Genomic DNA, 23,937 nt, shown 5'->3' on the forward strand with positions numbered 1-23,937 from the left:
TTTTGACAACGACGCATAAGCGGTTATGTAATACGTGTTGTGTTGTAAAAAAAAAAAACGTTGCCTTGATGTCACAAGTTGCTCCGCTTTCATGCCTTCTAGGTTTCACTACTTTAAAAAAAAATTTCATTGGCACATTCTTTGGGGAACAGTTAAAAAATGAGCCCAAACTTTAAAGCCAGCACAGAATGTTTCTCATTACTTGGAAACAATTGCGTTGTGCTTTTCAGTAGGAGGACAAACACACAGGCAGAGAACAAATGAGGACTATACAGGAGGAAAGAAAAAAGAAAAAAAAAAGGAAAGAAAGAGGGAACACTGGTATAAACACAGCCTCTCTACTGTGTACACACACTGCTGCAGCTCTCCCCTTCCTCTGTGCTGCTTCTCCAGGTTTATACTATACACAAAGAAACCAATTCAGACTCTACAAGCCTTTTTTTTTTTTTTTACTCAAGTTCAAAGGGACACTTGAGTCCCATGTTAGTAAAAAACCCCTTTTTTTCGCCGCCGCTATCTCCGGAATCTGTAACGATACACAAGTCGGTCTGTGAGACGCATTTTCTTGGCAGCGGAGAGGGTTTTGTTTGGAGAGGAATACAAAGATGAGAGGGGGAGATAACGACTGAATAATGGTCTGAGGAGACGGATGAATGGACGGGAGAATACTCACAGGCGATGCGAACGTGGGCTTTGCGGCTCTTGGTGGTCCCAGCGGAGCTCCAGGCCACACACTGACACCAGAAGTCCTCCGGCCCAAACAACTCCTCCACCTGCTGCCGAGTGATCTCGATGCTGGCCTCCCTCACAACCAGGCCTGCGAGGGAAGGATTGAAGAGGAGGAAGATAGGGATTAGAGATTTGAAAAGGAAAAATAAATAAATAAAAAGGAAAAAATAGGGCATTAATACAACATCAACAAATAAAAGAACAAGCTGAAATAGGAAAACATAAAAATTTCATATATCCTAACCTCACACAATGTGCATTTGTGTCTGTCTGGCCTGATTCTGGAGCCGGAGCGCTGAGCTTTTTGGTTCTGGGCCCTGTGGGGGAGGATTCTCGGCGTCATGGCTAACACAATCCTGTTTGCTAACTCCTCTGATTACTGCTCATCTGGGTGCCAGGACCCAAACAAACAAATCATCCCCCAAACAAATGCCTCTACCCACAGCTGCCCCTCTAGAGCAGATTACGCTGCAGCTTCAGTGTGTGTATATCTGGGCACATACATGCAGTGTATGTATGCATTATGCAGTGCAAGAGCTTTAACTGAAGATGGGGGTGCTCGCCGTGCAAGATCATGCTTATTTCAGCTCTCCATCCATCGTCTTTTTTGAGGGGATGGGATGTTTGTGAGGACAATGCATCATAAAAAAATTATAATAATTTACTACAGACATTGCAGACATTATGAGACACTTAACCTCTTGAGCCAAACGTGAGCCGACTCGTAACCAAATTATTCCATATGTAGTGACATAAGTGACATCGTCCCTGAGGGTCGAGGTGGATGCATGGACTGTATACAAGATGGACGTAGCTTCCGTGACGTCACCCGTTGGTTTCTGCACTGAGAAAATGAAGCCAGGGTTTTGCTACTTCCTGGTTGACATCTTGGATTTTTGGAGCCAGTGACGCAAAAGTCGTCGGAGGGGGGTGGAGCCATAGGAGCAGCGATTGGTCAGACGGATTGAGAGGCGGGCCCTCTCTGCCCCGCCCACATTTACTGCCTTCTGCTTGCTTCATCTGCATCGTCCCGACTGTCAATCAAGCCAGCCACGCCCCTTGCCCCGCAAAATGCTGATGATTTTTTAAAAATTCAGTATTGATTTATTTTCAGATTGGCCACCTGATCTCTGGATTTGACTATGAAAACTAATTTTTAAAAAAATCCTGAGCTGGAGGAATGCAGTATTTCATGATCTGTGATCACTTCTTTTCCAATTCATTTCTATGGGAGCCAGGGCTTTTTGGAGCCAGGACTAGCGGACGTAGTGATATTGCAGGTTTTTGACACTTCCGGGTTGGCTTCATTTTTCGGGGCCAGTTGCTACGTCCATCTTTTATACAGTCTATGGGTGGATGCTGCAGAACAGTGGGGGATTTGCACGGTTTGATGTTGAAAAAAACATAGCGTTGGAGTTTTATTTAAAAAAGAACATTCATGCCGTGAATATCCCACGGCACCTCATCCCCAAAGTGCTGCTCTATTAGGTTTAGATATGGGGGTTGTGCGGCCCTACTGGAAAAAAGTCAAGTTGATGTCATTTTTCCTGGAACTGTCCTGCTCGTGTACCTGGTCAGCAGTGATGTGAAAGCCAACTGTGACATTCAAATCATGCCCAAGTTGCTACTGAAAGGCCTTTTGTGTGCCTCGGAAACATTCCCTGCAACCATTACGCCGCCATCACAAGCCAGCGCCGTTACCAACATGTTGTTTGTATACTAACTTCAGACCCTGTCATCAGCTTTACAAACCTTTTTCAGTTGTCATCCACTTTTTATTGATGACAGTCGAAAGTTTTGTTGTTAGCAGATGAAATTTCAGAGGAAGCAAATCCAATTCGATATATACTGAGTTATGCAAACTATTCTTGTGTTGTTCGTGTACTAACTGTTACAGCTTGCCTTTAACCAAATCCATCCACTTAATCCAAATTAGAACCAGCAAACTCCACACAGAAACCTCTCAGTGTGGACTTTGCAGGTTCTAATCCAACCAAAACCCTTTAAGTTGTGCAGCCAAACCAAATTTTACAATTATTGCCATTTTTCTCCACAAGACCACTTGCTGTGTCAAAAGCTTTGGGCCATTAGCAGACTGACTTGTCTACTTAGTGTTAAGAATTTGTTTAAATGAGCAGCGATCTCCTCATATTAATGCTATAGATACGTTACTATATGTCTTAACACGTTCCAACTCCAGCATCCTCTTTCCTCAGTACACATCATTGCCTGCTAATTTACATTTTAAAAAATGGTGAGGCCGGTGTCTCCTGATGAGACACAAATTAAAAGTGCTGCACACGGTGCATGCTAATTCAAACAGGGGACAGTTGCGGAATCAATGATTAATAGCTTTGTTGTCAAGAGGCCAACAGTGTTAGTTTTTAATGGAGCTTGTCCAAAGGTAGATATACTGTTTTAACTATTGAGCCACATTTAGTTACTCTTGTTTTGGTCCTGACAGCCAGTCAGTCAGCTAGTATTTGATTTAACTTTATTTATGAACGGCGTTATCTCCTCATTAGGCCAGGTTTTAATTAAATCACGGGACGCTTTTGAGAGACAGTAACTGATGACACAAAAATTACAACAAAGTTTGCAGCGTTTGGGTTAAGCAGATAATGCAGCAAGTACAATTAAGAAAGTATTATTTACATGTGCCTTAATTGTAGTAACAGTAATACGCACTATTGTAAGAGTCAAACTGTCCCATTATTGTTTTGCATTATATGCAGATGTGCTTTTACGCTGACACATCTGTAAAAGTGGCCTCAAACTTTTGCTCAAGCTAGAAACTTTGTATTTACATTTGTACAAGTTACCCTTTATGCTACTTTCGACTGAGTTTAGCCAAGAGTGTGTTGTAGATGTGACGTCATGGTGTCGTAGATCCTTGACTCATTCCAATGTGCATCCAATCAGTGGTCTAATCTTTGCCTGACATCTAATTCGTTACAGACTGACTCACCGCCAACAGACAAGATAGGCCAATTCGGAACACATTGTGAACCGCAGTCAATAATCTAAATCTGGCAAAAAAGTGAATCGAGGTAGTTTGAACTGCAACCCCATTCAGATTTAAAGATGTTGCAATTATGTGTGCTGTAACCACATTCCTTTAATAATATTACTGCAGCTTAGTCTTGCAGGGGTTCTGTCCTCTCTGTCATTTATATTAATTTAACAGGAAAGACTTTGTTTGGCAAAGCATACAAATGATCATAGCTGCTGATTACGACTGAATATTACTCTAATGAATAACTGTAATCTTTGATTAAACAATTTCTGCCTACATAACATTGACAGCATCAGAAGAGGGAATAATCGTCCTGTTGTGCTGATGTGTGTGTTAATAGCTTTTGTTTTTTTTTTCTCTCCTCTGGATGACCTCGCTTCACAAAAGGCTTCAGGATTCGAACAGGTTTATATTCTCTCGCAATTCTAGCCGAAGGAAAACGCAAAGAGAACGGATGGTTAGAAAACGAACATGCCATTTTATTTCAGGTTCAGCGCATTCACACAGCCTCCTTGTTCTGGCACACACACCAAGCGCAGTGACATCCCACACACCAGCTTAGCCCTCATGTAAAATTTACACAGTGTGCCGAGAGGCAGAGGAACAGCCACGTCTGTTGTGTCACCGTTTGCTCCCGCATGTGTGTTTCCACACGCATGTGTGAGCGCAAGTGGGTGTGCCCGCGGTCGTCTGCGCTGTACGCCGATGTGTTTGCCTGAGAGGGCGTTCTGTTAGTTTGAGAATGTCAAGGATGGATGTGATGTTGAGGGGGGGGGCATCACATACGGAGCAGCAGAGGGGAAAATCAATACTGGAAACAATAAGTAGATTCTCGTAATTCTTAGAAGCTCCAGAACGTGCATCAGTTTTTTTTTTAGTTTTTTCTTTATCAGTGCTGCAGACAGAAATGAGCTGTCTGGTGCTGCTGGAGTAAGTCCCCTTAAGAGAACCTTAAATGATGACGAGGACTAGATATCAATCTGCCTTAAGAGTCATTCATGACTTCATGGCGATTACTAAACTTGGATTAAACTCCTCCTGACGCGCTGCACTTCAAACGCATCAGAAGAGTTATTCTGCCCGATGAGCAGATCCCTGACTTGAGCCTGCTGACCTCACCCTGTGACTTCATGTGTTTGCTCAGCCAGCAGCTCTTAGCCTTTTTGCTGGATAGCATTACAATGATGACAACAAAACCAAACAGACCATTCAATTTGCAATCAAGAGCGGGCAAAGCGAGAGCGAACCGTGTCGGGGGCCAGCGATGAGCGGCTACTTCACACCTGTCAATGTGGCCATTAGCAGCAGACATTATTCTACAATATGTCCCATTAATAGCTGGCTGAAGTAGGGTGCTTCATTTGAGATGATTCATTATTAATGCGGTTATTAATGTGAGCTCCTCAGCGCTAGCGCTGGCCAACGTTATTGATCAGTGGGGCAGAAGAGGAGGCACTGGTCACTGAAGCAGAGCTGGAGGAGGAGGGAGGTTTAAGTGCTCTGATTATCTGGCCAGATGAAGAGTACTCCCGTTTGATCTCCCAACTCATATCTCAGAGAAAGTGACAAGCTGTCTCCAGTGTATATTACACGAGCTGCACCTACTTATAATTAATTTGCCACTCATTTGCTCAGATCAATGCTCTCCCTGCTCCGTAGAGAGACCATAACCTGCCCTCAACACTGGGAGGTAAACGCTACAGGTGACAGCAGGGCGACTATCTGAATCTAAAGCAGAACTATAAAGGAGGTCATTTCTAAAAAAATAAAAAAAAAATTGCCATCATTTTTTTCTTCTCAGTTGAATTCATACAAGTTTTCCACACATGATGTGAATCAGTGCTTTCATGTGTACTTTATGTAAAACAGGCCTCAATTCACGTCTGAGCAGCTCATGCTCACCATCCGTCCCCGCTGAACTTTACAACAAGACAACAGCTCTTTTAAGATCCTCTGCGGTGAAAATCAAGTTTATTTTTTCATTGTTAACATTTCTCTGCGGTCCTCTATAGATGCTAGAGGACGCATAATGAGAGAAATAAGCAGTCAATACCAGGGCTGAGCATTTCCATCTTGAAGCTGCAGCGTTCTGATGACAATCTCAAAAACACGGATCCATACTTCCAGGGTTCCTGTGTAACAATCCTAAGGAACCGATCGTATCTATGTGTAAAGCGGGACTTCCTGTATTGCTGCTCTTCTTCAAAATCCGCTTTCTGGTTCGGCTGAATTATTGTGACTTCATAGATTTTGCGCAGTCAAGAGGAAGCACCAGGGTAGAGTTACATCCAAAAGGCAGGAGGGGATTATTTTCATGGAGAAATGTCTAAATATGTAACTTTGATACACAGGGATGACTTTTAAGAGGTTTAATCAATGCCCAGAGAGGGGTTTTAACACAGATGCAATGACATTCTACTCTGCCCACTGTGTAAATATAGCTCCTTTTTCTTTTTTTATTTAAAAAAAAAAAAATCCACATACTTTGTCTGCTGTTTTATTGCGAACTGGCTTTTTGCTCAAAGGAAAATCACAAGCAATCAGCACTTCTATTATTTTCTACCTGCTCTTAAAAAAGTAATAATGTATAATCACACCACTTGCTGATGTACTCGCTTATATGTCCTCTGGTGTTTTTCTTTCAAACACTCGTGTGCCTCCGACTCCACGTGGCTCTCTGCATGTTGCATCCATCGGATTAAAAAGCCTTCTGGGCGGCACATACGCTTGCGTGACATCTTCTATAATGGAGAGGAGCTGCAGGTGAGTTGGTTCGTGCTGCGAGGAACGTGGCGTAGTGAATGGCGCCGTACTGCTGATTGCACCGCAACTTCACGCGATGCACAAATTGCGCTTTTAGCCGCTTTGTTGTTTTCTTGACGGAAATCTGAAAATGACTGTTCCATGCGTCACACGGCATCTTTAAATAGGACTCACGTCATTTGAAGGTTTTTAAGTTTTATTACGTTCCAACGCTGAGTCAACGTAGAATCACTGCAGAAAAACGGCCCTTTGGAAAGTGAAAACAGACTCTCAAGCTTTTGAGGGCAGCTTTTGTTGGGCAGAATTACAAGCTGTGCCATTTTTTCCATTTCTTAATGACTGATTTAATTGTTCTCCAAGGGATGCTCACTGACTTGACTCGGGCCTTTCAGTCACATTTTTCCAAAGTTTCTTGGAGTGTTCTTTTGTGTTTGTGGTGTGGGTAAAGCCACAATACTGACTCATCTGAATGTGGACCTTCCAGAGACACATTTGTTCAGAAGAGAATCGGTTGAAACCCCTTCAAGCTGGAGTAGGTAGAAATCTTAGAAAGGACAAAAAATAACAGACTTTGAACATATACAGGCCTCCTCCTGCAGCTCTTCCCTCCCCTCTCTCTGTTTTTTTAAGCCACGAACATCAGATGACCACACGCTTCAAACACAAAAAGAAGCTAAAAGCAAATCTTCATTTGTGGCTCCACACAGGATTCAAACCTCTGTCAAGTAAAAGTCCTCCATCAAACGCCACATTTTGTTCGCAACCTGACCTTTGTTGCTGCTAATACTGCCTCGTCCGACCCGTGAAAAGTGTGATTGGCTGGAATCTCCTGTCACAAGTTGTATTTTAAAAAGCCAGGAAAAGGCACTGAAGTCCAGCTTCCTCTCAGGAGGACTTGAATTCCAATGTGCCGAAAGATCAGTGTGGAATTTTTGCCTAATGGTGCCAAAAAAAATACTTCCCACCCCAGATTTAATTACACCCTGATGATATCAACTAAACTCATTATGTGACTTACAAATCCTGTAATTCATTTTCTTTACTTTTTCTTGAAAAAGTGTACATTGAAAGATTAATTGTAGCTTAATAAAGAGACGAAAACTTGTGCAAACATGTATTTTGTATTGGTCATTTCTGTTAACTTTTATATTAAATTGTATTTTTCTCTTGTATCGGCCAACCTACTGCCAAACACACAAACAAACATCTTTACATTATTTTTCTCCGTGTACAGTACTGCGCAAGAGTTTAAGACACCAAAAGTAAAGTAAAGATTAGGAGCCAGGAGAGGTTGGTTCCTCTTTCTAAGACATGAGCTCCTCTAAAAACATGATTCTTAAAACTTTGGGGTGAAGGTGTCCAAAATATTTCATGCTATTCTAGTTTTCCAAGTATTTCTTTTTTTCCTGTGTCTTCGTCATCATGCATGATGCATAAAATTGGTGTAAAACTGTACTATTAATATAAGATTAAATGACTCACTTTAATAAAGATACCAGCATGCATGCTGGTTTTGCCATCACCATCAAAGCGTGTATTATCAACTTGACTCACTTTCACTCAGAGATCAGGAAATAAAACTAACTTTCTTGATGCCAGCTGCTGTGAAACAAAACAGAAGAACGAGCACATCCCTCTGTGCTGCTACTTGTCATCCGTTTTCTTCTTATTATTATTCATATTCTTATTAGTAGTAATCTAAAAAAACTGGGAAAAAGTGCTTTTTAAAATACTGTATCTGAGATTTGTGACCATCTATGGTGTGTAGTTCACACACTGGTGAGGATCATTGTAAAAATAAAGCCATGAACAGTTTTGATTTATCAGTTAATTTAAAGTGCAGCTAACAGAAAAATAAAAGAAAAATCAATGTCTGGTGTGACCACCCTTTATCTTATAACAAGCACCAGTTCCCCTTGGTAGATGTTGGGAGAACTTGCTGCAGTTTTTCTTTGTAGATTTAGCTGATGTTGTTCCTCATGACTCATCATTAGTTGAAGGACTTCATTGCCACTAAACATCACTCTTTATGATTGTATAGGTCAGTATCAGGCTCCCTCCCTGTTCATATTGTACGATGGATGATAATCCAAACAGCTGAAGTATCAACAACACGAGCACAGTACTGCGTTTGAAGTGGACAGTGAATTAAATGCCATAAGAGAGAGAGTCAAACACGTGGAGAAAGATGCCTCGGATTCACCCTGAAGCCTAAATGAACATCCACAGTTCCTGCCCACACTCTCACGCACGCTTATCTCAATATGTCTCATTCCGTCTTATTTTCACACGATCACAAGTTCTCACCAAAATGACAGCGAGACACGGAGAGAAGACAAGCTAAAAAGAGAAAAGCGTGTGGAGGAGGGGTTAGGGGGAGTCGGGGTTAGAGAAGGAGAGATCCAATTTCTTCAGGCTACGCTATCAGTGGTATTGACCAGGCCGGCCAGTTTCTATCAGTGTTCCTTTTCTGTCAATCTGGGGAAATCAGAGAGCAATGGAGTGGGCTCCACACATCCACTGGGCTCCAGCGGTATTGTGTGTGTGTTTGTGTGAGGTGCAAGAGCACAAATGAATGAATATCTGTGCAGCAAATAGCCTGTGGATACGGCTATGTAGAGTGGGTGCTTGTGTGATGTGTGGGTTGTTTTCCATGTTGATGCTTTTAGCACAAAACCCTCTGACACAAAGGCTAAGAGCCACCGCTACCTTCACCCTCTTCTTTGTCATAATCACAACTATGAAACGCGCGCTCAGATCTGTGTATTCTTCCTGAAGTACACTAGGTCAAAATGAAAGGATTTCAGGTTAGGATTCAGGTTGCTTTTTTTTTTTTAATGCTCCTTTTATATTTGTGCTTGCTGCAACACTCCTTTTGTATCGGTGTATCGGCTTTTGTAGCAATGCTGCAGATGCTTTTGTATATGTACCGGCTGTCTTTATTACAGAGTTTTTTTTCCATCCATATAATTCAGTGCAACAGGACTTGAGACATTTTATTTTTTTACTAAATACCTCAGATAAAAACATGCTTTCCAATCCTTGAAGTGTACCTATGTGAGCCAAAAACATTCGCATTTAAGTAAAGAAGCAGCTGTCAGTGTGTCTCTGTGTGAGCCTGCAGACATGTGTGTGGCAAAACAGTGGAATGAAAAGGGTAAATGCGATGTGATTGGTACCTGTGGGCGACAGAAAGAACTCAATTTCCAATACAGCAGCTGAATGCAGCCAATCAGTGCTGGGCTGTTGTATGTAATGGCTCTGGTGCCTTCGGGGGCTGAATTCTGCAGAAAACAACCCTGCTGGAGCTTCACTACCTTCACTTTCCTCCTCTAGATGCCCAACATGTACATAAACACACACCTACACACTCACGAAAGGGAAGATGTCCTCGCCGAGACCCCGTTAGTCGAGACCCTTCCGCGGATAAAGCGACTCCGCCGGTTGATCAAATAAACCGGCCTCTAAGATTTCTAAGGAGTTTGTGTGTGTATGTTTGTGCAGACACTTGTGTGTGTATGTTTTCACCAGCCGTACCTCCTATAAAAACATGACTGTGCTGCTAATTTGTTATCCTAATTATGATGTCAGGAATCTTCTTATGCTGCAAAACATACACATTGGAGCCCTTGGTTTTGATTAAATATGAAAAAGTTATCGGATTCCATCTCATGAATTGAGTTTCTTAAACATAAACATGAAAAATTAAACATGTTTTAGTTGCCAGGAGTAAAAAAATAATAATTTAGAAGGACACATTTGGATTTCAGATTCCACGAGTGTAAAAAAATAAAGATTTCTTCATTACTTTAATTAAAAAGAAAACTACTTTTCACTGACCAGAGTTCTCGTCCACCCTCTCCTCCACGGTGTGCTCCTTTTGGTGGACCCACTCGCTGTTGCACTTGAAGTAAATCTGGGTGGCGGGCGTGGCTTTGCAGTACAGGTTGACCGGCTTGTTTTTGACGATGTAGGCCTCCTCTGGTTCCATCAAAAACACAGGCAGCGGCTCCGGGGGGTCCGAAGGGAAGGTTTCCGGCAGCTCACCGAGACCGATGAAGTCATCGTCAACTGCGAGAAAAGAGAAAACAGGGACAAGATGATGCGGGGGGGAAAGGAGGTACAAAAGGAAAGATGAAGGGAGGAAGAAGTGGAGGCAGAAAGCCCCAGAAGGAAGGCAGACGAGAGACAGTGGGACAGTATTATAACCACAGCCTTTGCACGGGATTATCCGTTCGCACAGCACACAGTGAAATCCCTATCATTTGATATTTTGGAATGTTTACACAAGTGTATTTTAGAGCGCAGGAAATTCTGGGATTCCTCTCAGGCAATAAGGCTGCGTGGATTTACAGAAACCGGCCCTTTGCTTGGTCTAACCACAGTCGGCTACTGCTGAGAAACGAGCGAGGCCGAGCCAATAATGAGAGGCAGAGTTCAGAGGTTGACTCTGAGGAACTGAAGTTATAAGCTGATCGAGCCGTGTCTCCCGTTTTTCTCTCGCGCGCTCTCTCTTTGCTTTTGTCACTCTCTCTACGCACACACACACACACAACAGCATGCATGCACACACACACATGCAGCAGATCTAATGACCTCAGGCTTTTGGCCCAGTTAGTGCCATTCCTCGGATACTTCTGCAGTAGACAGATACGCTTCCCTGTAATTACAACTCCCTTTCATCTCCCTGTCTTAAATCACATACACACAACTGCATGTGTACACGCGCGCGCACACACAAACACGAACAACTGTGGCACAAATACACGGGGCACGCACAAGCCCACGAGCGAGCACGGCTAACTTTCTAACTCTTTGAAGAAAGGAGGATGAAGCCTATTCGCCACCCCATTTGTCACCTCCAGAACTGTTCTATTCTTACCATCGAACCGGTAGACATCAATTATTCACAAGTGTGAAAGAAAGAAGGCAGCGTAATAGAGACAGAGATACAGTGGGAAACAGGAGGGGAGAGAGAGAGAGAGAGAGGGAGAACAGAGAGAGACGGTTAAAGTAACTCAGCCAGACAGACGTAGATTGAGACATCGAAATGGAGTTGGGCAGACGGACAGAAACATAGCGCAGGAGGACAGAAACAGGAAGACAGACTGTTCAGATAACAAAAGAGTTTATCGGCCCATCAGTAATTCTTCCATGTCCTTCTCTCTACCCGCTTCTCTGTCCTGTGTGGACACGCTGGAGCCTTGTTGTCTGACAGAGGTTGCCTCCTGGACGCTCTGGGAGCACTAAATAATGTCTCGGCTGAGCAGATATCTCCTCACGATGTCTCTCTAATGTTATCTCTCCCTCCATACCTGCCACAGATTGAAGTTGATTGCTAGGAAATGAAAGGGCAGGAGGAGCCGATCAGAAAATGACCAAAGCCATCCTCGCCCGAAAGGGAGTCTGTGTGTGCTGTTATGATGCCGGTTGAATGCTTTGGTAGTTCTGCGGCTGCTGCTCATCAGAAAAAAAGTTTTCCTCGTTTTCATTGGCTCCTAATCTGCGGCTAATTGAGAAGAAAGATTAAAGTGCTGGGTGACCTCTGACCTTTCAGAGTAGCGGTCTGCGTGGGAGCAACGACGAGCTGGTGCAAGACCGCTATCTGATTTCAACAACTAAGCAAGTAATAACTCTGAAATGCTGTCAGGCTTTTCCTCCCTTACATCTTTATGTAGCTGATGACTCTCCTATGTAGAAGTCTATTGCAGCAGACCTTGGCTTACTCTGTTCTTTCCTGCTCCATAGTCCTCAGTCCACCCACATCCTCAGCCAGGGGACCCTGACCCAGAAACAGGCAAAGAGAGCCAAGGAAACTCATTAAAGCTTGTGTTAGCCTTCTTTCACCCTCCATTCCCATTATCTCTCCATCTCCCTCTCTCTCCCTCTCCCTCTCTCTCTCCCTCCTGGCTGTGTCGCTCTGTCGAACTGTGAGGCAGCGAGATCTGAAACAGCCATGAAAGCGTGGCTCCCTTACACAGAGAAAGACGCGTGTCTCATCTGCTCGCACACATACACCCACACGGGCATTAATGTGCATGGAGGCGCACACAAACTCACTCACAGACATTCGAATTCATCAACTTCCTCGGCGCGAGAAATAATAAATTCAAGTGAATGGAACTAGCCCTCCAGTGAAAAATCAGCCCAGAAATGAAAAAAGAAACCACATGACAAAATGAAAGACCCTGACTCTTACCAATCATGCTGCTCCCCCTCCACCACCACCACCACCACCACCCACCTCCTCCCAACACCCAGCACCTCCCTCCTCGCTCCCTGGTGAACAGAATACTGAGAGCAACAAGAAGCTCAAAGAGAAACATTACTTTTTTTTTTCTTTTTTCTGGCTCCCGCTGCCACCATTCGTATGCAATGAGAAGACAGTTCATGATAAAATAGTTTGGAGGTTTAGGCATCGCCACGTTCGGCGTGATGCAACCTTTGTTGGATACACACAGCTGTGGTGTGCATAATCACAAACTCAACAAGTGCAGAGCATCTCGCCACGCTTACAAAGAGCAAATACGCATTATGAAATACTTTTTAGTGTCGTATTCCTTTTAACAGGAATATTAATGTGCTTCCACTGCTTGATATGCAATATGGATTTTTTTCCAAGCATTTGTAATTCTGTAGCTTGATTTTAATCAGAAAATTTCTAAATTGCCTCCATATTGAGTGTTTAAAATTTAATGAAATATGTCCTTGCAGCACTTTTATTCAAATTGTATTTTGCTCTGTAATTGGAGTGAGTTTTCCTAATTCATATTGTAAGCCTTATTAGTGAATATTTTAAGACTCAAATTGAATATTAGTTGAATTTTATATCAGTTCCACATCCCGACTGCGCAAAGTTCTGGAAGATGAATGAGCTGCAAAATAAAGCCTCAGAAACGAGGCCGGTGAATGACGGGAATTCGCCATCTTGCGTTGTCAATGGATTCATCAGGTGGAGGACAAAATGGCCTGAGAAAAAAAAAAAAGCAATTTGAAGGTACAGAATTAATCAAATTAATCCTAGCTTAGCGAGTGGGAGTGAAGCGAGGTAAGAGCGGGTCTTGGCAATCAGCCCCTCGTTGGTTTGAGTCGACTCCAATAGCTGTGGGAGTGGTGCAATATTAAGGGATGATTACATTTTGGACACGAGCAAATCAAAGTCAAACCAGACTCATAACACTGGCACGGCAACATATTAAAGCGCAGTCCCTGGGATGAGACAAACACCAAGAAATGTGCACAAAGAGGTACGTCTCGAGCTAAAAAATAGAACACTTGTTACACAAACACGCTTAGAAAAGTGTGAAACCAGGCTCAGGGTAGAGTTTGAACCCGCTAGAAGTTCAATCTGATCAGCATGTGGTAAACCACTGGCTAATGCCCAATGTGACCCGTCCAATTAGCAGAGTCCAAGTTTCCTTTGCTCCTCATTTCTCCTACAAGGTTGTATTGACAGTATTTTCCTTTACCAGTGTCTGGGTGGCCATCATCTTACTGAATCTTGGACACAACAGCAGCATAATGGCGAGCTCCCATCAATAGTTTCCATTAGAAATGAGCTGCCTGGCTGAGGAATCATCCAGCATTTCAATACCTTGAAATGAGCTACAGTCAAGCTTCCCAAAGCGTTATTACTCCTCAAGTCCGCGATCAGTGCGCCGCCATTACTCGATCATCAGTACCTTAGTCACATTAATGAGGCCTATTGTGCTGAGAACAGTGGAAACTGATGACAGGGCATCCACAGCACATTAGACAGTCGGCGTCCAGCCCGTGATGACTGCGTCCTGGGCTTCAGTTGCTCCTCTTATTGCCCCTTTGAAACATGCATTTCAGACAATAAAAGCAATCTTTCATGCTGATGTCATGCGTTGACGGGGGGGCCAAAGTCGATTCCTAACGAAAGACGCTCTGCTAAAAACACCAGAACCAGAGACATAGTTGTAGATTCTTCAAAGAATTTCAAAGCAAAACACACAATATCACTGCACAGTTTGTCACCGGCAAGTATTATACTGAAGATAGGCTACCGCATTTAGATTGCAAGAAATAAATCATTCAGATGTATCTATCTGTACGTTGGTGTCAAATAGCGAATGGTTTACTGACACTGGTGCTGAAATTGGACCACTTAAGGTTCTGCAGATTTATGTAAAGGTAATTTCCTGTATACATCCCATACCTGTCAAAAATAAACACACAGCAAACCCAGGAGTTTCCTGTTTTAACACCTTAACAGCGATTCGCCGTACATAGAGCTCTGTATCCCGGCTCTGTGTTCTGTGTTGAATATTTGTAAGACTGTATTTCTCATATCATATATTGTATGTGAGTGCCTGCGATAACAGCTTTTGAATGCTGGGCTCTGACATCACCGTGCAAGATAAGCTGTCCCTACTTTATCTGTACTCAAGCAGATTTATTGTCCCAAGGAAAGCGCTGTATCAGTGGGACCAATGTTTCCCTTCCATCAGGGGCGAGTCAAGCATGAACAAGGATGAACGCCGGTATAAATCGTCTCCCTCTTCATTCCCGTTTTATTCCTATTTATCCTCCTCCCCTCGTTCCCTCTCGCCTTCTTCCCGCTCGCTTTTTCTTTCCGACCGTCCTTCTCATCATTCATATATACATTCCCACGCCACATACAGAAAAAAAAGATTGGTAAATGGTTGGCTAGATCGCTTGACAACAGGGAGCTTTACTAGGCAATGTTTTGCTATGCCACTATGGGGAAGGACAAGAGGTGGTTTGCATCTGAGTGGTCAAGCAGAATAATAAACCACTCAGCTGTCAAGTCAATTGAAGCGGGATAAATAGACTGTCAATCAGATCTACCAATAAATGTGCTCAAAGCACACCTACCCATTATATTGAGTGAACATAAATCTATGGTAACGACTTTCTCTAGTCAATACTTGTTAGTATTGGATTAAGTAAAGACCCATACATCCCAGTGGCTTTAATCAATATGTATGGCTGTTGTTTTAAAAGCAAAATCCTTTAGAAGCTCCTCCATGAGAAACAGGAAAAATGAGCGCAGGCTTCCTTCCACTTTAATGTCTCTTTCCAGCTGAGTGCTTTATATACACTGATGCGTCTACACACATTGTCTGCAGGGCCCCGTCTAACGCTTGGCTGCAGCAGGTATTTATTGATTACTGTAAGAGGCCAGTGACCTCTCCCTGGCTCTGTCCTATCTGAGCCTCTCTGCTTGGGCGTGCTAAGCACACTCATATTTCATCTCTAGGGAATCCTACCATCACACAACCTAGCAGGGGAGAGGAAACTAGACATTCTCCAAAAGTCATGTGGCTCCGACATTAACCTCAATCAGTTCACAGCATACAGTCATTTCATTGCAGGGCAAAAATCGCAGTGACCTGCAAAGAGTCCTGAAGCCACCAAATAAACACAATGAATAATTAAATCTGGGCATTATGGAGAGGTCCAATTCAGGGGTTTTATCTTTACCAGAGTGTGTGATGTAATTGGAAAAAGGAATCTGCACAAATTGATTTAGTCCGCTGTGGCAAAGTGCAAACAGGCAGCTGAAAAGCAAGCAGTGCTGAGGAGCGGGCCTGGAGATAAGCATTTAAAACATATCTGCTGAGAAATGACCATATCTGAGATAAACCATACCTTACATTCTCCCTTCCCCCCCTTTCGTCTATATCCGCCTGCGTCCTGAGGGAATAAGTGGCCAGAGAAAAAGAGATGCAAAATAACACGCAAGTAAAAGCGGTGATTAAGAAGAGTCTCGTTTCTCTCTTCCTGACTTTGCCACTGATGTCTTTCTCACTGGGGGTGTTGTTCATGTTCTCTCTGATCCTTATCCCTGACCTTCACTTGTTTCTCTCTAGCTGCACTCTGGCAGGAGGCAGCTGGTGGTTGCCAGGGTCACGCTAGGCCTTGGTCACTGTCTGTCCAGTCACATCACCAGCGCCAGAACAGGCAAGGTCAAAGCATCACGGTGATCATCCATTTCCATTTTGACAATTTTCGACTTTCCAAATACTCAATATTTATACAACAGAAGTCCAAATTGATTTTTTTATGCAGCTTTTAAGACGCCACTTAAATATTGGTGTAAGAACACGCTGCTCAGATGTTTACTTTTACTTATGATGATAGAAATCAAAGAGAAAACGGAAAGAAATCTGTGAACAAATTCCAAATGGAAAACTGTGTGGACAAGAAATAGCGGATCTTTTGTTGCTGAGACTCACCGCTGACTAATTTGCATTCTAATAATTAAAAGAAAATAATGACTCCTGTGATAATGAGGTGGTGAAGCAGTGAGCAGACACCTTCTTCAATCCATTACTGACAGAGAATTAGCGCGATAATTCTGTCAAGAGGTTGAGCTGATGATGAGATGGGTGAGTGATCTTTTCAAAAAACCTGTTTAAGATTTACAGGAGATACTGCGTGAAGCCGTGTTGCATGTCTTTAAGATTACGGAGTAAACACATAAAGCCTGCAGTGAAAAAGAAAATCCGATTGGATCATGGAAACAGCAGCATAGAAGAGTAACTTTAAAGAAAAAGAAAAAAGTAAGACATGTAAAATGTATGCATGAAGACTAATAAAAGTCTTTTAATCTCAGTCAACCAATAGTTGAACTGCCTTGATGCACCAACAAGGATTTATTTCTGGAACCTGCACAGCTGTAATCATCTTTTTACACCGTTGGAGAACATATCTGCATGCACAGTTGTGTTCTGTAACCTTCAAGTGGCTATTAACCGAAAACTTTTTCATGCACGACCAGTAAAATGTTCCACCCATTCACTCTCATTTTAGGCTCTTGTTATTTTTTTCCCTCTTTATTCAAGTGTATCACAATCATACAATCCATTTTTTGCTGCTTTCTCCAGCAGTTATGGTTTTCCAACATTCATTGGACGGCGTATTCCCATCCTCTCTCCTGTCCCTTTCCTTCACTTTCTCATGGATGAAAAGTCATTTTGGTGGTTGATTGGAGAATGATGCTGCTACTTAGCGAGTCAGTCCATCAGCGCCAAGGGAGGAGAGCGCAAGGAGACAGAGAAAAGCTCAGGAGGAGAAGTGGCTCCCTGGGGCGTTGTAGCTGTGATGGGTGAGCTGTCAAACGCCCCATTGTCCAAATTACCCAGCAAGCACCATGTCACCACTCGGGACTAATTTACGGTGCGGTGCGGTACGGCACATACATTGCTCTCTGAGCAAAGTCGATGGGAGAGAAAAAAAAAAAAGAGGAAAGGGGTGTAAGGAACAAGTGGGGTCTCCAATCTAACACCTTCCAAAAAGGTATAACAGGGGTTCAAACACACACAGTAAGACACAAACCCCAATTAACTTCATGCAGGTTTGGCGTCTTTATGCTTCAGGTCCTCAATGACAGGTGTCAATATGAATGTGTCACGCTCCCGTGGCTCTCCGCCCACCCACAAGCAGAGTACACGCATTCACTGATGCACAAACATTTTAATACAGTTTTAAAGCAGCCATTGCATACATAAGGCCCTTGCTTGACTTCACTTGCTGTCATAACGACTGGTCCTTTTAGCACAAACTGGCATGACCATTCACTTGTCACATGTCACACCCCTGGGTGCCCAAAGCCAGACAGGGCCATCACCCTACCCCATACTGGCCACTGGGCCGTGGAGTGGAGCTGTGCTTGTCAGAGGAGACATGTTGTACTCTCTGACCCCTCACTGTGCCCAATAGCTTGATACGATGCCTCTACTTTGGCTAATTGGCCCGTATCAGCGGGCAGTCCCCTTCTGCCACCAGCGAAAGGCCAAAAGACCAGAATGCAAGACACACAAACAGAAAATATGACAATAGAAAGACGGGATCAACTCATTACAAAACTAGCACCACGACACAACAGTTATCAAGAAAAGAAACTTAATTTTTCATCCATTTGTTTTCATGTTCGGCAGGAGATTTCAGCATTTGAACAAAACTTGACATCATCCTGTGACAGGAGTCCCAAAGAAGACACAAGGTTCTCTAAAATACCTCACATCTACCTTAAAAACACTTCTGCTTTTTGGGGATAAAAAACTTTTTAAAAAACAGTCAACCAGTGTACTTACATCTCGAGTAAGAGCAGCATTGAAAAATGTTTTATGTTACTGCTTCTGAGTTTAACTAACGTTTAAAAAGATTCAAAGAGACATCAAGAAAAAATCCTATGCTGTTTACCTTCACTGGAGGGACTCTTCAAACCGGAGAAAGGTTACGTATCAAAGATAATTAATGGTAGCTAATTCATTTCTTAGTGCTAAATTACAAAACTAAAAGACAAGTGAAGGGGTTGACAAGTGAAAGGTGCCACACAAGGCTGCAAAGGTATACAACTTTAAAAGCTGGTACTTTCCTCAAGTATTTGTACTGCAAATGTTCAAGCATGTTTTATTCCTTAGACGCTTGCTTACAAAATCAAAATATACGTCAAAAGGTTAGGTTCCCATACATAAGTTAGTGTCTTTATGTTTCCCAAATCATTGCCTTGAAATGTTGTAGGTCATGTGTATAAGAGGGATTAGAGAGTGTGATCCAGTTCTGCAAAAAGGTGACCTTCAATCAACTCTAAATGCTCAAACTACAGGTGAATTTGAAAGGCATGTTATCTTTTTTAAAGGAGATGCCAGAATTACAACATTTTTTGAAGCCAGAAACTGTAAAAACCAGAAAAATCTGTGGATATTCACCTTTCTAACAGTCTTTGAATTGGAAAAATGACACAAATCTTAGTATGAAATGGAATTGCTTTACTCGGCATGTCTGTTTTTGGATGAATGAATAAATAAAAGAAAAGTAAGATTTAATTTGCAGTAGCCCCATTCAATAAACTACTAAAAATTCTGTCGACTGCCAACAGTGACTTTTTGGCTGAACTGTGCGGAAGTCTGGAAACAAATAAAACAATTTTTTTCAGTTCTGGCAACAACTGTGGGTGCTTGGAAAAATGTGGCACATGTTGATTCCAGGTTTTTTCAATTTTTGCAAAACAAAAAGTCTATGAAATTAAAATTCTGTTGTTTTCTTATCTTACATATTACTTTATCTAGCACTAATTCACAACATACAGTGTGTCACCTCGAAGCACAAATCTATGCAGAAATGTCCAACAAATACAAATACCCAACATTTTTTACTTCTTTTTTGCTCTTTCTGAGTTCCTTCTAGGGCTGCAAGGTGGTGAGGTAGTTAGCACTGTTGCCTCACAGCAAGAAGGTCGCTGGTTCATGTCCCGGTGAGGACACCTGGGATCTTTCTGCATGGAGTTTGCATGTTCTCCCGGTGCAGAGTGGGTTCTCTCCGGGTTCTCCAGCTTCCTCCCACACAGTCCAAAAACATGTTAAGGATAATTGGTGATTTTAAATTGTCTGTAGGTGTGAATGTGAGTGTGCTTGGTTGTCTGTCTCTAAGTGTAGCCTTGTGATAGACTGGTGACCTGTCCAGGGTGTCTCCTGCCTTCACCCTGAGTCATCTGGAATAGACTCCAGCCCCCCATGACCCTAGTGAGGATTAGGTGGTGTATAGATAATGGATGGATGGAGTTCCTTCTAGCCGAGGTTTTGCTGTTTTTACAGAGTCACATAACTTTATTTTGCAAAAATAAACCCACAGTGAGTACAAATAAGACAAAAATGTCCAGAAACTACTCGGGGTTCAAAGGGTTAATCTGAATTTTTAATATAGCCCGCCTGGTGTGCAATGTTGCTTTTCGAAACTGCTGCTTTGAATTACATCGCTCCTACGTTGTGTTGTGTTGTGTTGTATTGTTAGTCAGCACGGCCTCATGCATCATGACATCAACAATCCAGTGTGAACATTTATTATTCAGTACAGGTTTGCTAGCTTTAGCCTTTATTAACAAGTTCTGACCAAAGTTCTGATTGTAGGACGTTTAGTTAAAATTGTACTAATAAGACAGATACTTCTACACAAGTTGATGATTTGAATATTGTTCCTGATTTCCCGGGCATCCTTATGAGCAGTGGGCAGAAACACAACCCAAACAACCAACTTTCATCCAAAAAGCAAGAGAAGAAACATCAACGTGAATGCATAGCTGTATGGATGATAATCCACGGATGACGCCAACGATGAATCAGTCGATATGACAAAGAAAAAAAAAAAGGCAATCATTCCTTTATGATGTGTTCCCAATACATAAATGACCTTATAGAGACGAGTACGCACCACCCCCGCACATGTGGACACACTTCACACATGCTCACCATGCTCATATATCCCGAAGCACTCAAATGTCCAACCCTCCTCACAAAAAAAAAAAAAAAAATCCCTGGCAGCACTTTATCTGAAGGACATTACAGCCTGGAAGTGTGTCAGAATGTGTGAGACACAGTCCCCAGAGCACAGTCTATTCTCCTTGTCTGTCACTGAATCTGGCTGCCTGCTTATTCCCCTGAGACACACACACACACACACACACAGCCTCCATCCCTGCATCTACCTCCCTAAATCTCATTCTCACTATCTCGTCAATCAAATTGGAAGGTGAGAACCCATAAAAAAAGACATACAGTGTTTTAAGAAGTTTTTTGTTCCCCCCTCCTTTAAGTGTTCTTTTTTACCTACAACCGCGCCCTCTTCTCAACTCCGCCGCCGAGCCGAATAAAGGGACCCGCAGCTATCCACCAAAAAAAAAAACCTCAGATATGACGGGAGGGGGAAAAAAAAAAAGAGCAGATTAGGATTTACTGTATGCTGTAACACATTAGGGGTGTATGCCCTAATGGAGGCTTTGATGGTGTAACCGTGGGTGTGTACAGGAGGTATGGGTTTGCATGGGTGTACATGTGTCTATGTGTGATGGCTGAATTAATGCGACAAGGCAGATGTAATGCAGAACCATAAATCTTTGCCCCGGGATCACTAGAGGGAGTGCAGAAGGTGATACATTAAAGGGCACACACACACACACACACACACACACCGTTAGGATGCTGATAATAAAAACAAGACCCCGGTCGCAATAGCCAGCTAATAGACACGACTCTATATCTGGCCCCTGAGGGTTACGACACACACACACACACATGGCATCGGAGACGCACAAATACACACAAAACTCTATCCGCTTTTCCAGCAATTTAATATGCTGCTTTGAGCCCAACAGCTCAACTGTTAGATATGGCGGTAATGCTGTTAAAATCTTAATACTGTTACACAAGCTCGCTGTTGTACAACATGCTAATTCTTTACTTACTGTGTAGAGAGCATGAGAAAGGAAAGGAGGGGGGAAAAAAAGAAGACATGACAGCATATCTGTTGAGAATACTGTGGCAAAAACACAGATGAAGCCATCGAGTGTTACTGTAACTTCTATCGTCAAAAGGAAGCCTCACCAGCTGATCAGCAGTCAGACAGTTCCTCAACAGACTGCTCGACGGAATCTGACAGCTGCCACTAACAAATCAGATGCTCTTTTACTGTAAATACATTTTTTTTATTATTATTATTATTATTATTGTGGCTGGGACTTTTGATGACTGCTTCAAAACGTGACCGTCGCCTCCTGAGGTAAAAGCTGATCTCGGCACATTTCAATTTAATAGGAAGCTTCATTTTCATTTCAAGTCGTGGAAATAGCATGCGCGTTTGGTCACACGTGCTGCAGGCTGAGCAGGTTTTAGCCGTCATTTTTTTTCCCCCCTCCTCCGAATTAAAACAATAATTAATGCAGCCCTCTCGTCATATCTGCATTTCTGAGGACACTTGATATTCAGCTCACATTGGCAATCATAAATATACATCTCATGGCGCTTTGCATCCCTCCAACTGCGACATACTTGTTCTTTCGCACAGGATAGACGCATTTAAATACATCCCCCATGTATTACAGCACTCCATATTTTGTCATATATTTTGTGTACGCCGAACTCACTCAAACAAGCCGAACACAGCAGGAATTGAAATTTGTTTGGCTCCCTCTCAATAGGTTTGTGGCGTCGAATTTTTTTTTTCCCCCTTGTATTTTCGTACCGCTATTGTCTTCTTCCTGCATGCTTATTCAAGGATAGCCAGGATGCTTGCCGGGCTTATGCCTCAAATGAAAAGAGCTTTGTAAGCATTCTAGGGAAATTGCAACACGCCGGTTCCTGCACATAGGCTACAGTACGTACATGTACAATTACAGTAGGGTGGTGGGGTTTTTTTTGCTGTTTTTTGGGGTGTGCCAAAATGCTAACTCAGGACTTGAGCTGGGAGTTTACGTTCATTTTATTTGGGAGCCTCCCTTACATGCAAAGCCCTTAGAACTGGCGACAAAATATGAAAAAAATAAGAAAGAAAGATGATAAAGTCCTGTACCTCTCGACTATATGAGTGCCAAATCAACATCAACAAAAAAAAAAAAGCTTTGTCTTAACCCATTTCACAGTTTCTTTCTCTTGTAACATCAGCTTGCAAAAGTACGACAACACAGCTGCAATTACACACCAGATATTCACACAGACTTACACAGTACATTACACTATATCCAGCCCGGGTGATCAATTGCATCATTGCTAATCCAGAAATTAATTGCCGGCTGATATCACTGCAAACCCTTTTCTTTCTGCTCCCATGAGTGGCGCATTAAACGGCGATAAATGTGGACATATAAAGTCGTACCTACGCTCACATAAAGCGAGATATTGCTGCTGTGACCCTGTTCAAACCTGGTATCAGAGCAGCACACCCAGACTATTTTTATATCCGGCTGAGATAGATTGCAGTTCACATCTGGAAGCAGAGTGCATCTCAAATATATCTTGAGTGTCTACTTCAGATCATATTCTGCTGCTCTGGTCATTTTTTCTTTTTTTTTTTTTTCTGTGGGAGAGAGAGAAACTGTACACTGTATACTAAACTACCCACAGAGGTTCTTAAAAAACCAACAAGGAAAGTTGGAAAGTGAGAGACAGAAACAAAATGGAAACTTGCCTCTGGTGAAGAGGTTTGTTTTTCTGTTGGGCAGCTACCGTGCGTCTCGCCACAAAAATACAGGCAAAGATTTCTTCAAATGTAGGCCCAGACGGAGCGTATAGGTGATCACATTCTGGATGCGTTCATGTTTGTATTTAGAGTTGTCCGCTTTTGACTCAAACCACAGACACAAACACATAAACATCAGGAGAAGAGTTCCATCAACGGAAAACCTGAATAAACGAGTGGAAATACATTTTAAAAGTTGTCCTCCACCACCACCGTCACAAAACCAAATATTGCTTCGAATATTGATGCTCTTCCCTCCAGCAGAGCTCCAGAGACTGAAACCGTTCTGGTGGCTGAAAAACGTGACACGATCCATTCCAACTTACGTCATCACCCATATGTGCACAGATACATTGGCATTGGCGTATATGCTGTCTGATATGTGCCAATGTGGAAAGTTTTTTTCAGAAGAAAATGCAGACAAAGAT

The 23,937-nt window shown here is 42.7% G+C and overlaps 1 protein-coding gene across 1 annotated transcript in view; it reads right to left on the reverse strand.

Moving 5' to 3' along the window:
* Positions 1-673: 673 nt before the first annotated feature.
* Positions 674-23,937, reverse strand: part of unc5cb (unc-5 netrin receptor Cb) — a gene marked incomplete at its 3' end in the record, with an annotated part of 77,507 nt that continues 54,243 nt past the window's right edge. Inside the window, exons 2-3 of the mRNA XM_008287802.1 lie at positions 10,349-10,579; positions 674-817 (exon numbers count right to left, since the gene is read on the reverse strand). Coding sequence (XP_008286024.1) covers positions 674-817; positions 10,349-10,579 — 375 coding nt within the window. The remainder of the gene's footprint in view (positions 818-10,348; positions 10,580-23,937) is intronic.

This window comes from Stegastes partitus, unplaced genomic scaffold (genome assembly GCF_000690725.1).
Source record: "Stegastes partitus isolate 25-593 unplaced genomic scaffold, Stegastes_partitus-1.0.2 Scaffold521, whole genome shotgun sequence".
NCBI lineage: Eukaryota > Metazoa > Chordata > Actinopteri > Pomacentridae > Stegastes > Stegastes partitus.